At 43.3% G+C, this 16,197-nt stretch overlaps 1 protein-coding gene across 1 annotated transcript in view; it reads right to left on the bottom strand.

Annotated features, from left to right (window-relative positions):
* Positions 1-5,277, bottom strand: part of SCUBE1 (signal peptide, CUB domain and EGF like domain containing 1) — a gene marked incomplete at both ends in the record, with an annotated part of 198,780 nt that extends 193,503 nt beyond the window's left edge. The window contains 2 exons of the mRNA XM_079545374.1: positions 2,715-2,837; positions 5,190-5,277. Coding sequence (XP_079401500.1) covers positions 2,715-2,837; positions 5,190-5,277 — 211 coding nt within the window. The remainder of the gene's footprint in view (positions 1-2,714; positions 2,838-5,189) is intronic.
* Between the last annotated feature and the right edge of the window lie 10,920 nt (positions 5,278-16,197).

Below are 16,197 nucleotides of genomic sequence, written 5' to 3'. Positions count from 1 at the left end.
GGGGAAATGCAAAACCCAGAAACAAATTCTCTGTTAAAATAATTTAACATGCTGTCAGGAAAAAGTTTCATTTCAAATATAATTGTTGCTACAGCTGCCAGTGCATACTAGAAAGAATGTTACTATCTATTACTATCTTGTGTACTTCTTCCTACCTTTTGGGTCAGAGCAGCAAAATACACACAATTCTGCACAAGGGGCTATGCTTTATATTTCCAGTTACAACAGAGGCACACGTGAGCTTCAAGGAATCAATTTTTAAACTGTTCACCTTCTCTAAATAAAAAAGTATAAATAAATGCAAAAGAGTACACAAAATACATATTTACGTTCCAGACATATTTAAGTATGTGCTACACTGCTTTTATAAAGCTTAAAAATCATCCAAGTCATCTTAGCTCCCATACTTTATCCTGTTCTCCAAAAACTGAGTTTGAATGGAGCAAAATTTAAGACTGATCTTTAAAGAAAGTTAACATGCCCACCTTCCTACATTGATTCTAATATCTCAGAAGATGCTAATAAAATTTGGATTTTAAAATTTTAAATTGAATGTGATCATACAGGGTCATTTCTTAATGCTCAATGTAGCACACAAACTGTTATTCTGTTTGTTTAGTGTAACCTGGCTGTAAGGGACAGCCTGCACTACAGGGGAGTTGGTTATGCTATAACCAGTGCTCTCCTGATACAAAGCAGTACAGTAGTTTTCTATAAATGTCAGCAAGAACTTGGTTAAAATGGCACATAATCTTTACAGAATACATCCTTTTCCCATAGGTGACTAACTAAAAATCTAGTTTAGAAAAGCTTTGTTATGAAGACCTGGAATCATGTAATGACCCAGCTTTGCTACTGGCACGATGAAAACTGTTTGATCTATTACAAGCACAGTCACTTCTATCTTAAAAGATAATTTGTAAAGGCTGATTACTTGTGTAGTCTCGTAATGGAACATTACATCTCAATCCATACGCTGCCAGACTGTTTATTTCTGTCGGTTTGGAGTACTTGACCTTAAGATGCAAAATAAACCCATGCTACATGAACAGCAGACTTGAGGAAGAGCTTACGTCTGCCACTGGCTTGTGTGACTCTTCCTTCATCTCTATGGTTTTAAGAAGGACATCAATTATACAAATATTTGTCTGCCACTGAAGGTACATTACTTCAGTAACGAATTTTCAAACTGCTTGGGGATCAAATTAAAAGGGACCACATAAGTAAACTACAACAAGCACCTGAAAGGAAGCTGACAAGCTTTCTGCTTATCCGAAAGTCTGACATTAACCACTAACTTCAGATATAGAGATGTCACAAAATCTTCAGAACCATTACTGTAAGAAAAGTTGTCTATCACACAGAGCAATATCTGATTTAAACACCTTACATTAATTTACTTGAGTAATGCTGAACAATTCAGTGTCCACACAGAATATGTTGCAGTCAGTCCCAGCTTACTGTAAATCTCAAGCCCATCAAACACTAAATGCCATCAGACACAGCAGTATGACATCAGCTACGGAAATTGCATGATTCTGTACATCACTGTGCAGGGAAATATGAATGTTACTACTTATAGAATTCTCTTTCCTTTTTTAAATGCACCAAAGCAAGTTAGGCAAAAATAAATACATACAGTAAACACGTAGGAGTACAACCTAGGCTTACTATTAAAAAGAGATGAACAGCTGAAAAATGGTAGTTAAAGCTTACGTAAACTTTCAGTGTGGAAAACCAATGCAATGAGAAGCATGAGCGCACCGCAACCTCTACAGTTGTGGCCCAGAGTAAATTTTTGCTACAGAGTTCCTTCCCTGGAAGAGATGAACAGGGGACGACAGCGGTGCTGAATGATTTTTCTGTCTTTCCTTCTTTGCAAGAAGGAAAACCTGGCTTCCAAATGAACAGCACCTCAGAGACACTACAGCACCAAGAGGCGGACAGTAGGAATAGACCTCTGTCAGTTTAAGCCCAAGAGAAAAAAAATACAACCAAACAAATGCTTTATGAGGGCTCTAGAACAAACACTTTGGAAGTCCATGAGGAATAATAATGTGGTCTCCAATTTTTATAGACTTCAGCAAAGCCATTTCTAGATCTTTAATCTTTTTTATAGACTGGCCACGTACATTTTGAAAAAGATTCAGTCTGCAGCAGAGAGATGGAAGAATTTATATAGCTGCTGAGCATTTACAAGTGGAAAAAAATAATAATGTCACATTTTTTATTTGCATGGCATTCTTCAGTGACTACCATATCCATTCTTTCCACCAGAGGATAATCTTTCTGCTGAGGATGAGATGAAGTTCATAACACGGCCATTGTTGAAGTTGTACAGAAAAATCCCACTGTGATGGGCCCAAGGGAACATGGTGTGAGCTCCCTGCACCTGGGGGGGGGGGGGGAGGGGGGGGCTGCACCAAGCCATGGGCCAAGGCAGGAGCATCACAGGGGAACGGTGCTCCTTTTTATTATTATTATTTGTTTTTTTTCCCCCAGATAGGCTGGAGGACACAACCGTTTGTGATGGAGGACAATTAGCAAAAGCAGCAGGGGGATGCTTGCCAATAAACACCAAGATTTGAGGTTAAGCAGCTGTAAATCTGCATTAATCGTGCCAGGAATTCAGCTATTTACAAAAGCTTTTAAAGAGCAAACAAATAAGAGTGGGGAGGGGTGTAGAGATGGGAAGGGAGCCCAGCTGTCCTTACCTTCGCACTGTTTCCCTTCGCCCTTATAGCCTGGCTTGCAGATGCATTTGTAGGATTTCGGCGTATTTTGGCAAATGGCATCGATGTGACAGTCATCTGTACCTTCTGTGCACTCATCAACATCTGGAATACAGAATAAACCCAAGGAAGATGTGAGACCTGAGAAAGGAACACACTCTTTGCAGAAGCTGCTCACCTGCCTTCCTTCCTAGCACTATCCTGGAATTGAGAGCATCTAAACTGACATAATCAAACCAGCCAGCAAGTTACTCTCTCTAAATATAAGTGCTGGCTTTTTCTCTCCAGTAAATTAGGGGTCTTGGTCCCACGCTTCTGTACTAAAACAAGAATCATTAAACTTACTAGAAATTAGTGCCTGTTGGATAGGTCTGGCAGGAGAGATCCCCATCGTGGTTAGTTGAAACAAGTGAGAGCTTAAATGAGGAGAAAGCAAGCCTATTTGCATTATTGGCATACTGTCGCAAATATATGTTAATTTAGAAAGATATCTCCCAATTTATTTCAGCTATGCTGATGGAGGAATGAGAGAAATGAAACAGCTAACAGCAAAACCGCCTTTATCCTTTTTGTTAAACGGCAAAATACAAGTAAATGGCAAACCCTAAGAACCTCGCTCGGTAAGTCAGCGACCTGTACCAGCATCATCAACCGAGCATCGCCTGGAAGGGAGCGGTGCCGGCCGCCCTCCGGCCGCCGCTGCCGCCTCTAAAGCGGCGGTCTCTGAAAGGGGACCGGAGCGCTTTTCTCTCTCTCAGGGGAGGAAGCCTTTACAAACATCTCAGCGGCGGGCATTCGTTTTCTCCCCCGGATTTAAAGAGGAGGGGGGAGGGAGGAGGATGAGAGAGAGGCGAGATTTGGTAGTCGTGGGAATGTTAATGAAGTGAGCATAGGAGACGAGGAAAAAAAAAAAAAAAAAAAAAAGAGCTCCGACCTATTCACGGACGGGGTATGCTGTTAACATGGGAACATTTACAGCCCTGCTAACCTGCCCTGCCCCCCCGAGGTCCCAGTCCCCCTCGTCCCGCCTCGGTGGGGGCCCGCCCCGTGCTGCCGGCCCCGCGCCCCTCGCTCCGCTCCGAACGGCCTCGCCACGGGGAGGCGGGCAGAGGAGCCCGTGCCCGGCGGGGGCACAGAGGCTGAGCACGACGCGGCACGGCCCGCCCTGAGCCGTCGGGGAGAGGGGAGACTTCTGCTGCGATGGGAGGGGGCAACCAGAACGACACACGTGCAGCTGGTTTCATGCCAACCCGATGAGCAGATCCCCTCAAAAGATGCACCAAAGTCAAGCAGTTTGAAATCCTAACGCTAATCCTTTGAGAAGCTTTCGCTCAGCCGCTCCCGACGGTAAGGCGCTTCAGAGCCAGAGAGCGCGGAGGGCTCTGTCAGGGCGCAGATGCCGCGGCACTGCCGAGAGGTGCGGGACGGGTCCCGGCTGCCAGCCCGCACCCGAGGGCTGCTCTGGGAAGGAGAGAAGAGTTTCCGCTGCCACACGCAGCGCTGCGTTTTCTCGAGAAACGCGCGGCTGCTGCACGCCTCTTCCTTCTCTCTTGCCCTCCCGGGCCAGTTCACAACTCGCTATGGTTTACATGAGTGCGCTCCGGGCGTGCGAGGCTGCTGCCCGACCCAGACACAGTCCCAGTCAAGCACAAAAAGGATTTGAAAAGAGAGAGGAAGAAAAAAAAAGGAAAAAAACAAAAAAGAAAAACGTCGTTTCATGCTTTTAAGTCATTCAAGCGGCCTCACCGCCCCTCAGAGCAGCAGGGTGACAGCAGCACTCCTCGCAATGCCGTCGGACAACCGAAGCGCGCGGGGCAGCGGTGACACCGCGCAGCAGCAGCGGGAGGCAGCCGGGAGCGGCACGGAGCCCAAGGGAAGGGCACGGCCCCACGGGACCCCCGCGCAGCATTTCAGGCACTTCACGAACTTCCACACCGCCTCCGTACATTTTGCTGCGCTTCGACTCAGTATCGGGAGAAAAGGGATTTCTCTGCTCCCTCCCCAGCCCCCCGTTTTACCTGGAAGGTTTCTGCCAGCACACAACTTTGGGGACCGCACGCACATCTTTAAGAGATTACCGCTGGCTTACAGCATTCCTAAGCAGATTTTTAACACCAGAGCAGAGGCTTGCTGCTATCATTACTGCTACTGCACAGCCGAGAGCGCGGCTGTTCAGACATACGGGCTCTCGAGGTTAACGCAGGGAAGCACCACGGAGCTCCCGCAGCCGGCGCTCCCCCGCGCAGCGCCCGGCGATCAGCGCGGATTCACCTCACGGGCTCTTGGCTAACTTTGCCCTCCCGCTCCCTCCCCCGGTTCCGGCGTGAGGACGCCTCCGGCAGCAACGAGCGGCCTCTCCCCGTCACCCCGAAGCGGGAGAGGCTGGCGGGCGGCCCGGAGCGCTGCGGTGTCCCGGAGCCACGGGTGGGAAACGCGGTACGCGGCAGACTCTCTTACCTGCGCTCCCGCTGCCCGCCGCCAACCTGCCGGCCCAGGCGAGGGCGAAGAGCAAACAGCAGCGCCGCGCAAAGCAAACAGTGCCCATGGTAATGATGCGGTCCCGGCCCCCGGTGCCCGTCTGCGATAAGGGACGCGCTCGGGGCCGGCCGCGCGGAGCCGCCGGCGCTGACGCCCTGACAGCGCCCCGCTGATTCGCCGCGGCTCCCGCGGCGGGGGCGGGGCCGGCGCCCGGGGCGGGCCAGGGAGGGACGCACCGCCCTCAGCCCCGGCTCTGCCCTCGGCCCCGCCGGCACGGTGGGGAGGGGGAGGTCGGCGGGGTAGGCCCCGACAGGTGGGGAGCCCGTGGAGGGCTCCTGGGGCCGGCTGAGGGCCGAAAGCTCCGGGGAAAAAGGGAGTGGTTCCCGCTGGGTTTGGGGTCGTTTGGGCAATGAGCGTCGCTGTCACCGCCGCCCCGAAGGAGGAACCCTTCCGTGTTAGACCCGATTCCCCTCCGAGGGGGAGAACGCGGCTCTGCGGTCTTCCGGACCGATCGCTTTAAAGGGCTGTAGCAGTTGGCGGACCCGCCGCCAGGACACACTAGTTAGCGCCCCATAGGTAAAAACGCCCGGCACAGCCCCGGCCCCGTTCTGCCCGCTTCCTCCCGGTGCCCGCATGTCCCGCTGCAGCAAGCCGGCCCGCAAAGCGTCCTAAAGCCTGAACAAACGGGAAGGAAATGTAAGAAAGCCGCTTCTCCATCACTAAACGCACTGCTTTTTCCGTCACAAAGCAAGAGCTATTTGCTTTCTGAGTGTCCACACCGCTGGCTTTGGCCATTCGCACATCCCCGAGGGGTGGGGTAGTGCCACCCTTCAATTCCAGTCCTTTATTGCCGTGTTAACGCAGCGAGGTGCAGTGCGTTGCAGCCCGCCCTGGGTACACAGCAGTCCTTCCGTGTGGATCCCAGCGGGGTTACCTGGTACCTTAGAGCTCCACCTAGTGAGCCGTACGGAGCGCTGTAGCTGGAGCCGTATCTCCCGAAGTTGGGTCGGCTCAGACAGGGACTCTACACTCTCGTGTACACCGTGTGCCGATCTTCCTTGGAAGGGCCCCTTATTCAGAGGGTTTGTAAGTGTGAGTTTTGCCTGAATGAAAAATAAGGCTAAGACTTCTTGTTAGATTCCTTCTTTGTTTTGTTGGAAATGAGGAAAACCTCATTTGCCTTGTGATTTCATTTCATTAAACCATGCTACTTCATTGAGCCAGACTGCCTGAAAAGCTTATTTTCCAGGGAAGAATTCACTTGAACTGTCTAAGAATGAACGATCTCAACTTTTTCAGAGTCACCCTGTAATAAAAAGATTTGCTAGAGCAACAAAACACTCCAGTTGCCCTGGTGACTTTCTTTCTAGCAGACGCTGGAAGTGTCATATTAAGTTACTCCTATAGGAATGACCACAGTTGTCTTGCATCTTCCCCAGTTCAATGCATTCTGCGCATCACTAGCACTGCCCATCTGGCATTCAGGAAAGGGCCTTCCAATATTGAAGGGAGCATATAAATAGGAGGGAGAATGGCTGTTTACGAGGGTGGATAGTGATAGGACAAGGGAGAATGGTTTTAAACTGAGACAGGGGAGGTTTAGGTTGGATATTAGGAGGAAGTTTTTCACACACAGGGTGGTGACACACTGGAACAGGTTGCCCAAGGAGGCTGTGGATGCCCCATCGCTGGAGGCATTCAAGGCCAGGCTGGATGTGGCTCTGGGCAGCCTGGTCTGCTGGTTGGCGACCCTGCACGTAGTGGGGGGTTGGAACTAGATGATCATTGTGGTCTTTTTCAATCCAGGCCATTCCATGATTCTATGATGGATCCAGATCTATTATGCTATCCAAGTATTTCCTTGTATACTCCAAAAGGGGCATGCAACTGAAAGCTAAGCATCCTTCACATCAGCTGCGCATCAGCTTTAATTTTTTTCCTCAATAAATGAATGAATGAATCAATCAATCAATCAGTGTGAAAATAGTGTGGCTGTATTCTCAAGCAATGTCCAGAACCTTAAGATAGGGTGATCACATACAATAAGGAACATGATCTACTGCACCAGGCTAAATATTTCCATGAGGGCCATTTCAGCAGTTTTCCTTGCTAATGGCCACACCTTAGAAAAAGGGATCCTTGTGGAATTTCAACTTTTCCACTTAAAGCTGTGCTTTTGTGCCTGTTTATAGTTATATAACATAATATTGGAAGTAATGACCAAATAAGCTGCTGCTGAGACTCACCACCTACCCACTTTTTAGGATTGTAGTTCAATGAGTCCTCTACAGAAGCCCTCAAAGCAGTTATATTTTTGCTAGTACAACTTCTGGCTCCTCATCTGATATGGATTACTTGCCATCACATTTTTATCATTGTCAGCTCAGTTATTCTCAAAATGAATGTTACTCATTATTGTGGTTGCATACAAATATATCGTATTGCCGCTGTCTTAACATGCTACCCTCTTGAACTCGCAGATTTGCACAGTCCAGAAAGGTCAAGCAACTCAGACAAAGGTATTCTCATGGGTATTTTAGACCTACGCCAGTCAATTTTAATCTGAAATCCAGGATAGTCATTAACTGCTCTGACTGCACAAGACAGCAGCAAGTAGTAATCCAGCAGCTGAGAAAGCTTTTGAGTTGTTTTATGAGATGTAAGTCCTCAAAAAATTTTATGATAACTCATGTTAAAGTGAACTCCTCCTTCAAAAGTGGCTACAGCTGGCTCTGATTTCTTCTTCAAAGTCCCAATTAGGGCATTCAATCAGAGATACTTTCTGTTGTTTCTTTTCTTACTGCTATCCAAGATCTGCAGTGAGTTATCCATGTGCTTTTCTGGTTTAATCAAGGCCCTGAACACATAAGGAACACCAAAGCACGTTTATATTCATCAGCAGAACTACTCTTGCATGTGGACTTCTGCTAAGACTGTCCCAGCAGGATCAGAATCATACATTGAAAGATAAAGAAAACTGGCCATGACCTCTATTCACAGTCCCTTTATCCTTCAGCTTAGCTTAAAACCAGATGTGGAAAGTAACATGGCTCTAAGCCACATGAGCTGTCTCTTCTTCTCTATAGAACATATCATGACAGCAGTTCAGAGGAAAAGCTGATTCCACTTTAGAGGACTTAGTATTGTGAAATTTGATTTTGTTCCAACTCAGAGCCTTGCCTGCCCCCAAAAAACCCTCAGAGAAGCCCCAAGACTTCAGGAAGCGGCAAGCTCCAACTGCAGCCCAGGAGAGCAGCTGCAGAAGTGGGTGAGTTGGCAGAATGCCTTGCCACACTGTGGTGGGATCCTGTCAGTCCCCTGCTTCAGTTTTTTGGGGCCTTTTTGTTTTTTGGGGTCTTTCCTAAACATAAAATGTTTCAGTTCCTACATTAGCAGCAGCAACAAGACTCTAGGAAATTTCAAGAGAAGTTCTTTAACCAAAACTTTTCCCAATTCCAAAAATAATCTTGAGGTTGTTTGTCACGCAGATGGGGAAGAAAAATATATATAACACTCCTGCAAATTTCTTCCTCCCTTACCTAACCACCCTTCTACTTAAAAGTCAGAATGAAATCTGTGTACTCCTTCAAAACTCTGCGTTGGTTAGGAGGACCACTGTACAGAAGTAAATCTCAAGTCCTTCTCTCTAATCAGCTATAATAAGAGAGGATAGCAAATTTTGTATTTTAGTATCTATTTAGTGTACTGCAAGAAGAACTTCCACCAAAAACATCTAGAGGACCAAAGACTAGATGAGGTTCACCAACCTAAACCCAACCTAGCTAGCTATGTAGTGGGAGATTATCCAAGTGGTGCTGATTCGCACACAGATTTCTAAAAACCAGAAAGCTTATTTGCATGCAAGTGTATGTATGTATTTACTCCTTTGTTTAGCTGTAGTCTTTACAGCATGTAATCCAGATTGTGTAAGAGCCTGTTGATATATAAACATGATCTTGAGCAAGACATATGAACTTGCAGGGAGTGTTCAAAAGAGGAGTTACAGACTAAGTCCAGCTTCACTGAATAAAGTCTATTCAATTATCTATTGCCAGTAATAATTTTTTATCCTAAATGATGACCAAAGCAGGTGCCTGCATAGACATGCAAAACACATGTGATACTGTATGTGTAATACTTTGTACTGTAATTAAACACATTCTAATTTAGCTTTTCAGTTCATCCAACACAGCTGATCTGAGATCAGTCTTGGTAGGAGAGCCTACATCTCCCCTGCTTTGATTGTAGCCTCAGCCTCTTCAGCTGTGTCACATGAATGAAAAATTCCAACTGCCAGCTGGAAACACAAGTGAGCGTACCAGGTAGCTGGCAATGAAGAGTTAAATCTATGGTCCTGTAGCATGAGAGCAAAGGTGCTCAGCTGGTGAAATATAACTAGTAGAGCAGCACCACAGAACAGTTGTTCTTCACTGCATTTAAGATGGAGAAGTGTAGATGGAGGTTCTAGATTAAAACAAGCAAGGTCCTGTCTCCTACTGTCTTACAGTAAGCAACATCATTGCTATCTATAGCAATGCTCAGGTTAGTTGTGGGCTGTGACAGCCAGTATGTTTCAGTTGCTTCCCAGTAAACAGAATTGTGCTTCTGAACAGAGAAGTCTTTAAATCAAGGAAAGGATGATTTTTTCTCATTGTATTCTAAAAAGAGATGCCCTTATCTTAAAATAGTATTTTTTAAAATACCATAACGAAGTTTCTTTAGCTACTGGAACATTATTTCACATTTTAAAAGACTGAAGCAGCTCCTTTTACAGAAAGATAAGCTGTAGTCCCCACACTTTTCAGTATTCATGCACTTAAAACAATGATGCTGAGCACTACTGTGAGCATTGCAAAGGGCAGATGACCCTATTCAAGTCCAAAAGAATAGCCAAAGTACATGAAAAATAAGCTATGCCTAAGAACACAGTTGTATACTTAGGGTTTTGATAGGTACAATACAAATAAAACTAAGTTCTCAGAGGACTAACCAGCAACAGACAAAAGGCAAGGTTTGAGTAGACTCATGCTGCACTTCTCAACACACCAGATAAAAATGATGGAATGAAACTAACGCAATCATTGTTGAAGGCAATCTTCTGACACAGATATTACAGGAAATATCCAAGCCCAAATCTTTCCCTCAGGCTTTTTTAGTGCATCAAGAAAAGACCCTCCTTTCTTTCTATTCAACCCCCAAAATAATGTCTACACTTTGGTGTTGATACTTGCCATTCTTCTAACCTGAGTTTGCAGTGACTTTGTTAAAACAAAAAGCAAATCTTCACTCCTCTTACCATTTTTTTTCTCATGTTCTGGAATAATATTTCAGTGGCCTATTCCAACCACAGTTGTGATTCAAATCATTGTCAGGAAGCCCAGGCTCATGCAGACACCAACCCCTTTTCCCAGGACTGCTGTGAAGGGCTCAGAAGTCATCCCTTATCTCAGAACAAAAAGCAAACATCTCTCCACAAATCCCTCACAAGGAAAGCTTTCTGTTCCTCTAATCTCACATATTTTTCCCAGTAACTGTCTTTAAAGGAACCAGGAACTGGGGTCGTCTAGTAGCATACCTCATCCTTAAAAGCACAGCCTGCTCTGTTTCATACTTGCAGAGGCTTTTAAAATGCATCATCCTATTCAAATATAAAGTGACAACCTCAGAACCATTTGAAAAACCCTATCATCATTTTCTGCTAAATGACTTCTTCTCCCCAAGGGCTCTCCAAAGGAGCCGATGCTTTAGAGTGCTAAGCTATCTATGAGACAGCTCAAGCTCAGACTAACTCAATTCCTGACAGACAGCTGCAGTGTCAGGTGGTGCGAAATAGCAAATGAAAGAGAAGATTATTAAATGGAATTAAATGCAGCATCCTCAGGAGGCCTCCATATAAAAAGTGTAAAGCCTACTCACCTTAATTCTGCATATTATCCTGTTCAACTGAATGGGCCTAACTTTAGGGATAAGCACAGCAGGATTTGGTCTCTTATGCTTACCGTTGTTCTTCTCAAATTATGTGAAATGCACAATGTAGAGCGTTGCAGTTTGTTATTATTATGTCATTTGGGATGGCTTGGATTAGCACAGGTATATTAAATTACAATGAAAGCAGCTGGTAAGAGAACAGGACACTAAGACTGGTTCACAAAGGTGTGCTCATAAAGCTAGTGAAAACAAGAAAAAAGAAAACTTTCACTAAGAGCAAATACAGAAAGCTACTGCTTGAGACCTCCCTGGTAAATTCTCATCATGCCTGAACTGATCATACTTTACTTAATTATCTACAATATTTGATGGAATATCAATCAAATATCCATAGTATAGTTATAGAAAACTAAAATTTATACTTGTCCCACCAATTTCGAAGCAAACAGAGAATCTTTGGATACCAAATTAGGTGTATGTAAGATGGGTCAAGGCCAAGACAGAGATTTCTTCTAGCCTACTTCTACTAGGAAAGAAGTGGTGTGTGTTTCATACTGACTGTGTATTTCCAGATGAGTTCTCAAATAGGAAGCATTCTTAGCTGGTTAGGTGAGTCAGCTGTCTTCCTCACCATTTTGCACTGTTGAAATGGCTTGAAGAAAACACATTAGTATTTAATTTTATTTTTATTATTATTTTTTTTTAACGGTGTGTTATCAGTAAGCACATGGAAGATTTCATAAGATTTCATGCTATATCAGCATAGTACCTGTAAGGTTCAGTGGATGTTCAGAACATGCTTTATGCACATTATATCAGGTTCCTTTCTATTCTTAGGCAACTTAATCTGAATGAAAGCACTCATTGAACAGGCACAGACCATGTCAGTATCTACCTTCTACCACTTTCCCTATAGGTTTTGTCTTCAGCTAGCCTATGATTAAATGCTCGTATAAGGTGTCAGTTCCTCCTTTCTTCCTCTGCACATTCAACCCAACAACTCAGAAAAAAACCAGATGTTTCTACCAGCTTCGTTCAGCCCTCAGTTTGCACCAAGGGGTTGCAAACAGATTTGAATGACAAGGTGAACAGTACATAAGGGATCAAAACAGTAATGTTGACCCCGTGGAAAGTTTGCATTGCACTTCCCCCCCTTCCAATTGAACATAAGGAATGTCTAGGAGGACCCATAATTGTGTCTGTAGTAGAAGGATACCCCAAGTGGCTGAGCAATGACTGTGAGCACTGACAGCTGTGCTGGTCACAGTCATCTGTTCATCACCCCTTCCAACCCAAGCCATTCTGTGATTCTATGATTTTGTGCTTTCATTGCTTGCTGGCCATGGCTTGTCAGACATGCTGTTTTGTGAAGAAAGTGCAATAGGGACTTTTATCTAGTACTAAAGCTACACAGACACTACTCCCCAAAAGCCACTGAGAGAACAGAGTTAAAGAATGATTTCTGTACCGATATATGGAAACTCCAGCAGGTTCTCAATGTGCAATTTCAAAAAGAATTATGAAGCTAGTATTGTACAAAGAATCAATCAGTATTTATGAACTAGGTCTCATAACACAGAAAATGTGAGCATTACTCTCCCCTGCTAAGGGTAAGTAAAAGAATATCCAGATAGGATGAGTGATTTTCTTAAGTTCACATGGGAAGTTTGGAAGTCCAGAATTAGAACAGAAATTTTCAAAGGGACTTCAGGTATGTCCATTAGATACAACTTGGAGTGGCTTAATGCAGTATCTGCAAGCTCCGTGAGTGTTTGAAATGAGGCCACTTGAGAGGGTCCACAATTAGCCAACCATTGCTACTAATGACCTTGGCAAAACTTAGTCCATATTCTTGACTCCCGCTCCAAAGTGTTTAGTTCCACAAAACACAGTCCTACCAAGATAAAGGGGGATATAATTAAAGACAGTAACTTATCCTTAGTCACCCAAGAAATGAAGCTTCCACATTCATTAAACACTGTTTTGTTTTCTAATCTGTTCAATGGGGCTTGAATATGTTATTTATAGGCTAGACATTTGGGATAAGTCCTGGGTTTTGTAGAGTAGTTATTCTCCAAGAAATCTTTTCACTGAAAATAGATGATTACAACAGTTTCTAGAAATATAAATTGTTTTACAAGGACAGACATTACAGTTTGTTCTAGTTTTCACTGACATTAAGCCAGCAAATCTCTCATGCCAGTATTATAACAATAATCATGCTGATAGTGCTATTCCAGTTTAACAAAGCCAAAATCCAATATGCTACAAATTTGCTCAAGCACCAAATAAAATTAAGTAAAAGATAAGCAACACCAAAATAAATGAATACTAATTTCTTTAAAAAAGAAGCGTTTACATTTCTTTGCTGATTTCAGACACAAGCTGGACATGTATAAACAATCTTACGTCTAATGCACCTTCCTTTCATCCTGCTTCCACTCCTCTTTTTTTTTTTTTCTTCTTCTTTTTTTTTAATTATTATACTTTGATTTATAAACAGATTTTGCAGACAAAGGTATTCCAAGAGAGCATGTTCAGTTTAAATGTACTGGTTTCAGTATGGGGGAAGGAAAACAGGGCTCAGACCAATTAAAAGCTTTAAAGAAGAAAGGCAAATCAATTAAAAATGTCAGAGGGCAAAGACTGCTTAGGAAGAGATGAGACTTTGACAAATTTGAAATAGCTGTCTTTTATGAGGTCCATAATGGAAAACAAAAATAACAACAATAACAACAGCAAATATCCACGGGAGAACAAGGCATCTGATACATCACAGATAATACAGATCTGTGCTTTCACAAGCTGAATAAACATGCTGCATCACTGAGTTAGTGTTTGCTGAGTACTTTGAAGATAAAAAGCAACATATAAAATGTGAGGTGTTATTCTTAAGACACCCAAGGCAGCCAGATTTCAAACTCAGCTGCTGAATTATTAGCCTTATTGATCTGGCATTGCATTATTTTTTGCACCACAAAACCCAGTAGTTACTCAATAGGACACAGGCACTGAAAAGACAGGCATTAAATAAAACGTGTTATTTGGGACTCTTAAAGATTATATTCTGATTTTTGGCAACATACTAGGAAAAGAACCAAAACTGACATTGCTGAATGTATCCTTTGACTGTAACTATAAATTAAAAGCATTGTTCGATGTAATTTCTTCTTTTTTCACACAGTGATTTCAGGACAATTATTTATCCCCCTCCTCCCCCCCATAAGAATAGTGTTTTGAAGTCAGCCAATGAAACATGTTTTATTTAAGGACTATATTCCTAGAGCAATGGATTCTTTGGAGACCTAAAGGTTGCAGAGCACTTCATTAGTTCCACATAATGAAAGAATGGTGCAATTGAAGGAGGTCTCTAAGGGAGAATGGTGTGAAAATTAGAGACCCGTCTGCTCACTTGGGAAAAAAAAAAAAAAAAAAAAAAAAAAGAGGAAAGAAAGAAAGAAAGAGAGAAAAAAGAGAAAAAGAAATAAATTTTCAAAAAGGAAAACAGGAGAAAATTGGGGAAAAAAGGAGAAAAAGGAGGAAAGTTTTTTTTTAAATGTGGATTTTCTAAATAAAGCACACCGTCTCCATTCAGCCCACTGAGAAAGGGTGCCTACTCAATCCTCTTACCGTTGACAATATAATAAAACCAGAGGAACTTTTTTGAAGTAGATCTGCACATTCCACATTTGGATTGAGGGGCAATGGACTGTTTAAATTGCTATTTACATTTCCAGCTGTTTTACCAGTGATTTGCCCAACTTAATAGCTCTTTAAGCTTTTAAACAAGAAAATAGCTATTCTCACGATTCAAAGAAGAAACCATGGTTATTTCAGACTGCCTCTATTGTAAAAGGCTTAGACTCCTCTGTCTTTATAGATGCCCTTCCCTTTATAGTACTTCCCTTTTCCATCTCCTCCTGCTTTCTCAATCTTCCTCCGTATTTTAGTTCACTTTTTACATTATATATTTTAGTGACATAGTGAATCATTGCTGATACTGCTGATTCAAGGAAAGGGTTTGCAGGCAGCCACCAAAATTCCCAAGAGAGATTTAAGTTAGCTAGAAAATTAGATTTGCGTGTATAATCTTCTGCAAGTTATTGGGGAGTTAGCCAGCACTAAACAAATACTCTACATCTATTGAAAAATGTGTATTTATTTATCCTCTTTCCTCTGGGTATGTATTCAAAAAAACTAGAAGAGTGTACAGGCGTAATGTAAATTGTATTTTCTGCTTATTTTTTCAAGCAAAGGGGAAGAGGAGGGCAAAGGGATAGTCCACAAATAAGATTGAGACTAAGATGAAAGGTTAAAAAGGGGGTGGAGGGAAGGGGGAGTTATTTCCTCTGTAGTGGCTCTACAGACCGCTGCCATTATTTTGTTATAATTTGCGCCCATTAGTTTGTTTAACCTGCTGCTAATAAACTGTAAAATCATGAGGGAAAAATAATCAAAAACAAAAGCCTTCCCCTGCCGCTTTTGCCCTGATCAAAGCATAACCATTTTCCTTTTACTAACTCTATATGTCCCCTGTGTTTACGGATGTGCTCGGATAGTGGGGCAAACACATTCAGACCTTGCAGAAAGTGGTAGCTGCAACTCTGATCAGAATTTTACAGATGAATACGGCTCACTTAAGGAAAATTGTGGTAATGCTTCGAAAAGCGTAAATTCGTTTTAGGAGCGGATTGTACCTTAACTCAAATTTTTTGATAAAAAGGAATTATAACTGGTTTAATGTTAAACAGCTGTGAGTATGTTTTAAAGGCAACACTTCATATTTTAACTAAATTTCCCTTTTTTGTGAGGTTTCTGCAAAAGGAAGCGTATGATTCCCAAACTGACATATTGGCTGCTGCTAAGCAAATGCTCTTCCCAGTGTCACACACCAGGACGTCACTAGGCAAAGCAGGTCTGAGAATCAATATCTATTTGAATTACTGTGGTTAAATAAAATGGGCTTGTAGCTGGAATGTCTGGTCCCACCAAGAAGCAGCGGAAAAAAATCTGCACACCTTAGGCACTGAGAGGTCACAGAGTTCTAAAGAAAGTACCT

The sequence above is a fragment of the Tetrao urogallus genome (assembly GCF_951394365.1).
Source record: "Tetrao urogallus genome assembly, chromosome: 1".
NCBI lineage: Eukaryota > Metazoa > Chordata > Aves > Galliformes > Phasianidae > Tetrao > Tetrao urogallus.
Note: the sequence above shows the minus strand (reverse complement) of the source record. Positions and strands in the feature narration are given on the sequence as shown.